General features: G+C 39.3%; 1 protein-coding gene across 1 annotated transcript; it reads right to left on the reverse strand.

The window, feature by feature from the left end:
- Positions 1-2,374: 2,374 nt before the first annotated feature.
- On the reverse strand, positions 2,375-6,014 carry LOC113291353 (extensin-2-like). The gene is made up of 3 exons (XM_026540897.1): positions 5,883-6,014; positions 3,531-5,798; positions 2,375-3,465 (listed from the first exon to the last, which is right to left on the reverse strand). Exons 1-3 carry the CDS (start codon positions 6,012-6,014, stop codon positions 2,620-2,622), a joined length of 3,246 nt encoding a protein of 1,081 aa, XP_026396682.1. The 3' UTR covers positions 2,375-2,619.
- Between the last annotated feature and the right edge of the window lie 3,618 nt (positions 6,015-9,632).

Below are 9,632 nucleotides of genomic sequence, written 5' to 3' on the forward strand. Positions count from 1 at the left end.
TACAAAGCGGGAGATTTTTAGAGCATTTCTCGGTTGAACCCACCAAGCGTTGGTATGTCAAGTTTGGTTGTCATATTTTAGTGAATCAAAACTCATGTTAAGAGTCGCTTGATTATGTACTAGAGTCAACTTCGTATAGGTTAGCTTCAAAGTATTAGGATAATAGGACATTACAAGTATTGCGAAGACTTGAAGATGTGAAGAAGCATACAACGACGACAATCATCTTTCCACTTGAGGTTAGTGATATTTGACTTGAACTGTTTCATTCCCTAACGTATCTTTCAAGTCGTGCATATTGAAAACAAAACTTCGAAGCATATTTGAACTCTAGATAGACATAGTATTAAGGAATACAATACGAGGTTTATTGCTTAACCATTAAACTTTGAAGATAAGACATCGCAATAATCATTTGAATGATTATGTATGGGTATAAGGTGAGGATTTCATCCTAGGGAACAATGTTTTACATGTGTTCTAAGGAAGTAAGTTCATAAACTTGTTTGTGAATTGAAAAGGAAATCGCCAGGCGTTATTGGTTTTGTTATTCATTGCATATCTTATGAACAACCAATATGTGTGATTGAGTATAACCGTTTACGACTTGTTGTGTTCTTGGTAGAACTATTCACAAAGGCCTGACTTATGTATTGGTATGACTTTTATTAGTGAAACCGATCTTAAATAATCACCTGAGATGGTATGATCGGGTTTGTGATTTTATGTCTGACCAAATATGGGAAAGGGGAACCGATCCTAGTAAGAGGTGCATTACATCATAAAGGGGAACCGATCCTTGTATGAGGTGCAGCAAGGCTTATAGCAGAAAGGGGAACCGAGCCTATAAACATGTGCAACACGTATTTAGGCAAAGGGGAACCGATCCTATGGACATGTGCAACACATATAAGTTAGATACCATATATATGTGGCCATGTGGGTAACCGATCCTAGTACCTAGTCAACCGAATTTTGGAAATCTAGTGTGACTATGCACAGTACTCACATGGAAGGTAGAACCGAAACTTGTTTTGGTAGAACCGTTAAACCCATGATCGTGATTGAATGTTATTTGATCAATCGCATAGTTCTTGAAAGTCAGATAAACCAATTCTAAACTTTTTTGAAAGTGTGGAAAATCGGTTTCAAGGTTGTAAGTGTGAAAGAGAACTTACAAAGTAAGGATGTCGACATACTTTGAACACGTGATGTGAATGTTTATTTCTTTAATTGTTCAAAGTTATTCCTTAATATCTAAGGGAAGAGAATCCCAGGATCGAAACATAAATAAGTTAAGAGCCTTTTAATTAAGGTTATTAATTTCATTTTGCAGAGAAATAAGAATTAGTAATGTGCATTTACTAATTATAGTTTTTCTGAGAGATTTCGATCATTATTTTTGGACAGAGCATTTCCAGGAATTATGAAAACCGAATTTGTACTTTAATGAATATCTTGAGAATTTTTTCGGTTTTGGAAATTCCTTGGTGTCCACGTACCTTTTGTTGATGAAGTTTCTCCAAGCTCCTCTTAGTAAATATTCGTCTTCAATCGATGAATACCATGAAAGTCTAAAGCTCAACTACACATTCTATCCTAATCCGAGACATAACTATAAAGAGGCTAGAAATCAAGACCTATAGTTTTGACAACTAAACTTGACAAACAAGCTTGAGATAGCAACGCTTGCGATTTCGACTGAGCAGTGCTCTAACACATACAACAAAAAAATTGCTCTATACTGATTAGGATATTATCGTCCAAAACTTACAAATGACATACACTTACCTACTACAAGTTTAGATGTTATGATAATCAAGAAGTATCATGAGTCAAGATACTAGTTTTACAGGGATGAATAACAATGCCTCTTTTATTTTCTCTACTAAGGATTATTTGCACGTTTTTGTCTACTCAGATTTCAGTGTTATACACGATTAAGCCTATGGATCAGAAACTAATAGCACTTGGAATGAAAAATATATTACCATGCTTTGTAACTTCTTAGCTCTTAAATATCACTTATTTACGTTCACTTAAACCAGACTATGGGTTCTTTAATGCATGCTGACTTTGTTTAAGGGTAGATCATTCTCATTAGTAATTGCAGTTTCTAAATTGTGTTTCAAATTTTTAATGAGGTTATTAGGTTTAAAACACCGGTCTAAGGTGTGTCCAAAAGTAAAATAAAATTGCTCAAACAAGCATATAAAATAATTAAACATCTTTATTGCAAATTAAATACATGGATCTTCCAAGATATTTAAAAGAAATAATAACCACCAAAATAGAAAGGTAATAGTCATAAAAAAAAGTAAAATAAAAAACAAATAAATAATGAAGCACTCAACAAAGGAAGATGTTGGTTTGTTTTGCACGGTACGTTACCAGAAGGGCGCAAGGGATCATTTCGTTGAACTCCTCTGCAATTCAACCCTCTGTGTAGAATAAAGCTCAAAGAACACTGATTCTAATTGTGGTACCAATAAGTAACCTTGGAGGCTATGGATTTTCAAAATAAACAAATTGAGGAAGAACCAATGCTGGTACAGCGAATTGGACCTGGATTTTAAGGAGTACAAAACAGGTGGGAATGAATAGCGGAGTTACGGATTTCTAATAATATGCAGGTGTTTCTGTTGGTGACGGTGGAGATGGGTAAACATATTTAGGGGCAACATATGTTGGTGGTGGAGGAGATGAGTAAGTGTATTTAGGCGTAACATAGGCCGGTGGTGGTGGAGATGAGTAAGTATATTTAGGGGCAACATATGCTGGTGGTGGTGGGGATGAGTATACATATTTAGGTGCAACCTTAGGTGAAGGTGGAGGGGGAGATAGGTAGTAGTATGATGGTAGTAGTGGGGACGAGTAAGCATACTTAGGGGCGACGTATGATGGTGGTGGTGGGGATGAGTAAACATATTTAGGAGCTACGTAAGCTGGTGGTGGGGGTGATGAGTACACATATTTAGGAGGTGATGGTGATGGATAAACTTTGTGAGCGACGTAAGATGGTGGTGGGGGTGATGAGTAGACATATTTAGGAGGCGATGGTGATGGGTAAACTTTGGGGGCGACATAAGCTGGTGGTGGGGGTGATGAGTAGACATACTTAGGAGGTGATGGGTAAACTTTGGGAGCGACGTAAGCTGGTGGTGGTGGTGATGAGTAGACATATTTAGAAGGTGATGGGTAAACTTTGGGAGCGACGTAAGAAGGTGGTGGTGGTGATGAGTACACATATTTAGGAGCTACGTAAGCTGGTGGTGGGGGTGATGAGTAAACATATTTGGGAGGAGATGGTGATGGATAGACTTTGGGAGCGACGTAAGATGGTGGTGGTGGTGATGAGTAAACATATTTAGGAGGGGATGGTGTTGGGTAAACCTTGGGAGCAACGTATGCTGGTGGTGGGGATGATGAGTAAACATATTTAGGAGGTGATGGCGATGGGTAAACCTTTGGAGCGACGTAAGCTGGTGGGGGGTGATGAGTAGACGTATTTAGGAGGTGATGGGTTATACCTTTGGAGCGAGGTAAGCTGGTGGTGGGGGTGATGAGTACACGTATTTAGGAGGTGATGGTGATGGGTATACCTTTGGAGCGACGTAAGCTGGTGGTGGTGGTGATGAGTACACGTATTTAGGAGGTGATGGTGATGGGTATACCTTTGGAGCGACGTAAGATGGTGGTGGTGGTGATGAGTAAACATATTTAGTATCTACGTAAGATGGTGGTGGGGGTGATGAATAGACATATTTAGGAGGTGATGGTGATGGGTAGACTTTGGGAGCGACGTAAGCTGGTGGTGGTGGTGATGAGTAAACATATTTAGGAGGTGATGGTGATGGGTAAACTTTTGAGGTGACATAAGCTGGTGGTGGTGGTGATGAGTACACGTATTTAGGAGGTGATGGTGATGGGTATATCTTTGGAGCGACGTAAGATGGTGGTGGTGGTGATGAGTACACGTATTTTGGAGGTGATGGTGATGAGTATACCTTTGGAGCGACGTAAGCTGGTGGTGGTGGTGATGAATAAACATATTTAGGAGCTACGTATGTTGGTGGTGGGGGTGATAAATATACATATTTAGGAGGTGATGGTGATGGGTAGATTTTGGGAGCGACGTAAGATGGTGGTGGTGGTGAAGAGTAAACATATTTAGGAGGTGGTGGTGATGGGTAAACCTTTGGGGCGACATAAGATGGTGGAGGTGGTGATGAATATGTATAAGTAAGAGCGACGTAAGCTGGTGGTGGTGGTGATGGTGATGAGTATACATATTTAGGAGCTACGTAAGCTGGTGGTGGGGGTGATAAGTAAACATATTTGGGAGATGGCGGTGATGGATAGACTTTGGGAGCAACGTAAGCTGGTGGTGGTGGTGATGAGTAAACATATTTAAGAGGGGATGGTGATGGGTAGACTTTGGGAGCAACGTAGGCTCGTGGTGGTGGTGATGAATAGACATATTTAGGAGCAACGTAGTCTGGTGGTAGGGGTGATGAGTAAACATATTTGGGAGGTGATGGTGATGGGTAAACTTTTGGTGCGACGTAAGATGGAAGTGGTGGTGATGAGTAAACATATTTAGGAGGTGATGGCGATGGGTAAACTTTTTGGGCGACATAAGCTGATGGTGGTGGTGATGAGTATGTATACTTAGGAGCTACGTAAGCTGATGGTGGGGGTGATGAGTATGTATATTTAGGAGCTACGTAAGATGGTGGTGGAGGTGATGAATAAACATACTTAGGAGGTAATGGTGATGCATATACTTTGGGTACGACATAAGTTGGTGGTTGGGGTGATGAGTAGACGTATTTAGGAGGTGATGGTGATGGGTATACCTTTGGAGCGACGTAAGTTGGTGGTGGTGGTGATGAGTAAACATATTTTGGTGCTTCGTAAGATGGTGGTGGTGGTGATGAGTAAACATATTTAGGAGGTGATGGTGATGGTTGTACCTTTGGAGCGACGTAATCTGGTGGTGATGAGTAAACATGTTTAGGAGCTACGTAAGCTGGTGGTGGGGGTGATGAATATACATATTTAGGAGGTGATAGTGATGGGTATACTTTGGAAGCGACGTAATCTGGTGGTGGTGGTGATGAGTAAACATATTTAGGAGGTGATGGGTAAACTTTTGGGGCAACATAAGCTGGTGGTGGTGGTGATGAGTACGTATATTTTGGAGATATGTAAGATGGTGGTGGTGGTGATGAGTACACGTATTTAGGAGGTGATGGTGATGGGTAGACTTTGGGTGCGACGTGAGCTCGTGGTAGGGGTGATGAGTATACATATTTAGGAGACGACGGTGATGGATAAACTTTGGGAGCGACGTAAGTTGGTGGTGGTGGTGATGAGTAAACATATTTTGGAGGAGATGGTGATGGGTATACTTTGGTAGCGACATAAATTGGTGATGGTGGTGATGAGTAGACATATTTTGGAGCTACATAAGTTGGAGGTGGAGGTGATGAGTAAATTTCTTTAGGAGCTACGTATGATGGTGGTGGTGATGGTGATGGGTAAACTTTTGGAGCTACATAAGCTGGAGGAGGGGGTGATGAGTATACATCTTCAGAAGCTTCGTATGTTGGTGGTGGTGGTGATGGGTAGACTTTTGGAGATACATAAGATGGAGGTGGGGGTGATGAGTAAACATCTTTTGGAACTTCGTATGCCGGTGCTGATGGTGATGGGTAGACTTTTGGAGTTACGTAAGTTGGAGGAGGAGTTGATGAGTTTACTTCCTTAGATGCTCCGTAAGATGGGGGTGGAGGCTATGAGTAAGCAGTTTTAGGAGCCACTTCTTCATAAGGATGGGGTGGGGAAGTATAGCTGTAATCTGGTTTTGGTAAAGCTACTTCAACCGTAGCATCCACAATTGGTTTTGGAGTTTCTTTTTCTGGAGTGTATGGCTCATACTCGGCCGTTACAACATTGGCCAATAAGCATATAGCCAATGCATAGACTAGGCAAGGCAAGAGCCGTGCCATGGTGGGAGATGGGGAAAACCGTTAAAGAGGAAGAAGAGAGAATTTAGGTATGTATAGACGAGAATGTTTGGCTTATTTTTAGAACTGATCCCAAACCCCTTTATATAGATAATATAACATGATTTATTGGAAAGTATTATATTGCTAACTAGTGCTTTGTCACGTATATTGCATATTTCAATGGGCCGAGTCATGCAAGGATGTTAGTAGTTGAGCTTTTATATTCCCAGCAACGTGGTGGGATGTTTGTGAAATTTCAATAATATAGCACGACTTTAGAGTTGCTACCATCAATGAGCCCATAATAACTTCAAGTCTGCATGCTTCACTCATTTGCTGCCTCAGCAACGTGTGTTACCTGTGATTAATTTAGACGACGAAAATGCATATTATTCTGCCGGTCAGCGAGTTATAACCCCAAAAGTGTCACTATCCATCCATAAAAAACTCGCCAAAATAAAAGTAACACAAAAACCCCAAAAAACAAAATTTTGATGAAACCAAAATTTGGTTTCATCATAAAATTTGATGAAACTTCATAGAATTTAACGAAATCAATTTTTGGTTTTTCATCGTAAAATTTGATGAAACCAATTTTGAAATTTGGGATTTTTGTATCACTTTAGTTTAAGATGGATTTTTAATGAATCCCAACATTTGAGTGGAGTTTTTGTACCACAAGTTTGGTCATCTTGGGTTTTTATGACTAGTTTTGTTATTTTTCCTTCAATGGTCCATTGGGTGCATAAATTTTGGTGCCGGCTAATAATTTTCCTTTTAATAGAATATATCAAAATGGTTCTCCCTCCATTTCTTGCACATGAAATCAGCTTATTATTTTGGAACAGAGGGAGTAGTAAATTAGAATTCAAGACAAGGACGATTTTTGTTTAAGTTTTAAATAGCTGAAGGCATTTTCACTCCACAAAATTGGTCAAAAAGACCAAAACAAACAATTCCTGGGTGAAATAGATTGCTAGCTTTTTATACTGTTTATATAGCCAAAATTCAGAAATATACTGTTTATATAGCCAATTTGGATATTTCACCCAGGAAAAATAAAATAAAATAATATGTTTTACCTAAAATACCCTCTGACCTTTTAAACCCCTCTTTTCAAACAGTATTCTTCTTTTCCTGAAGAAACAAAACAACTTCGTCCCTTCTAAGCTCTGAGTGATTTTCGAATCAGAGATTCGAAACTTTTCTTTAGAGCGATTTTTGTTTCCCTTTCAGATTTGTGAGCTCAATACATGGTGATCCACGATTGTTGAATCGAAGTTTAGAATACTCTACTTTCAAATCAGCTAATAGCATCGAATCGGTAAGTTTGAAGTTTCAATCGATATAATTCTGGTTTGGTTTTTGTCCAATTGAAGTTTCTCTGTCGATTTTGTTAATTTTTGATTTTAGTTGTTGATTTTGATTATCCAGGGTTTTATTAATAACCAATTTTGGGTTTAGTAATCTTACTTTCAATGCAATATACACAGATGCAAACCAATTTCGGGTTTCGGATTTCTCCGTTTTTAAATGTTTTCTCGGATTCTGATTCAGCACCTATACATTACACAACCACCGAGATGTTATTGAAAGACCTAGAGATGTTATTGTGAGCAATTGGAATCAAAAATACCTGTACACAACCACTGATTATGCATGCAGTTATTGATGCTTATGTTACTTCAAGATCGGTGATGAACTCTAGATTGATTGATTGGATGGGGTTCTTGTTGTTTGGGGGTATTTACTGATGATGAAGGTGTTCTTGATATTGCTTAGTAGTCTAGTAGAAGAAGAAATTGAATCTAGCTAGATTTATATAATAAGATTTTGCATTGGAGTCCTAGAGGAGATCAAAGTTAGGTTCATGATTTATGGTTTTATTTAGTTGCAGAGGGTCTCTTTTTTTTTTGTTATCTTTCTTTTTACTCCATTGTTATACGGGTAAGTTATGCAATCATGATAACTTGGTTGAGTGTTATAGGTTTAAGGGAAATAGAACTTTTCTATTAAGCTGTCAAGAACAACCCTGCTGAAGGAGAAAGTATTATACCGGTACTATACAGAACTGTTTAGAGCAGTACTTGTAGAAGGTCACTTGATTGGTTCCTTCTGCACTAATCTGAAGGTAGTTGTAGAAGTACATAGTAACTTATGACAGCTTCTTTGGTGGTACATTGTGCCCAAAGGGTACTTTGATGGTACACAGATGCAAACCAATTTTGGTTTTAGTTGGTCCTCCTCACCTGTTAATTGTGTGTTTGTTGTCTGACAATTTAGATATTCCTTGTAGATGTCTCCATTTGGTATGATGAGTATGAGTAAATGCACCTGATGGTGAAGGCTAGGCTAGTTGATTTATTTTCCAGCTTTTAAAGAAGGATGAAACTAGCTTCATCATTTATTTTTAGTCAACCTGTTTGTCTTTGTTTTTTATCCATTGAATACAGCCAGATTCACAATTGTTGTATATATATTCCTTCTAGATGGATCGTCATTTTCTCTGTTTGGTTATCCGGGGTACCGATGCATGTCCATACCATGTTAATGTAAAGTCAACAGTTGATGAGTTTAAGTCGCATGCTTGTGCTTATTGGAATAACTTTTCATCGGACTCAATTCAGTTTGTATTTGACTATGAGGGGAGAAGCAATGTTGTTGGCAGTGATGTGAAGCTCCGGTCTTTCTTATCATTGTGTATTGTTAAGGAGTTGTCTTTCTTGGAGCTTCGTTTATTTGAACGTGTTCCTCTTCGTGCTCCTGATTTTGTTCGTGAACCTACTGTGAGCGAGTTTTGTTTAGCACCAGACCCTAGCAGAGATCAGTTGGTTATTCCTCGTCATCTTCCGAGCAGCAGTATAATAAGCGAGTTTCGTTTAGCACCAGACCCTAGCAGAGATCAGTTGGTTATTCCTCGTCATCTTCCGAGCAGCGGTAAAGTTACTCGTACACCTACAATGACGGAGTTGCTTTTAGGTAAAGGCAATATCTCAGATCAGTCACCTATTACTTCCTCTCAAGAGGTTGCTTCGTCTCAAGATATCCCCATGTCTCAAGAACGTGCATTCAATGGAAAGTTGGAAATTAAAAGATCTTGCAAGGCGTCTGAATGGGAGTTTATTATAAAGGGTGTTGGTCAAGATTTTTATGGAGGACGAGATGAAGCTCGTCTTGTTGTTGAGAAATATAACCATTTTTTTGGTCACAAGGTCAGAGTCGTCAAGAGCAATCCAGAACGGTATGCGGTGGAGTGTTTTTACAAGGAGCAATTTACTTGCGACTGGATGTTCCATGCAGCTCCGAAGACTTCCAATGTGAAGGGTCATTTGTTCCTCAAGACCTATAACGGGGAACATACATGTTGTGCTGGTTATAGTGACGGAACAAAGGCTGATCCGGTTAAGCGCGAACTTGTCAAGAGCTTGATATTTGACCAGATCAAACAATCCAAACAAGAAAGTCAGGGATATTATTAGAGAGTTCAAAAGTGATTATGGGTTAGAATTGAGCTACGATCAGGCGCATGCCGGTAAAGAATTATGTTTGAAGGAATTGTATGGCGAGGACACTAAATCATACGCCGACTTGGTTTGGTGGTGTGAAGCCGTGAAGAAA

This window comes from Papaver somniferum, chromosome 6 (assembly GCF_003573695.1).
Source record: "Papaver somniferum cultivar HN1 chromosome 6, ASM357369v1, whole genome shotgun sequence".
Lineage (NCBI taxonomy): Eukaryota > Viridiplantae > Streptophyta > Magnoliopsida > Ranunculales > Papaveraceae > Papaver > Papaver somniferum.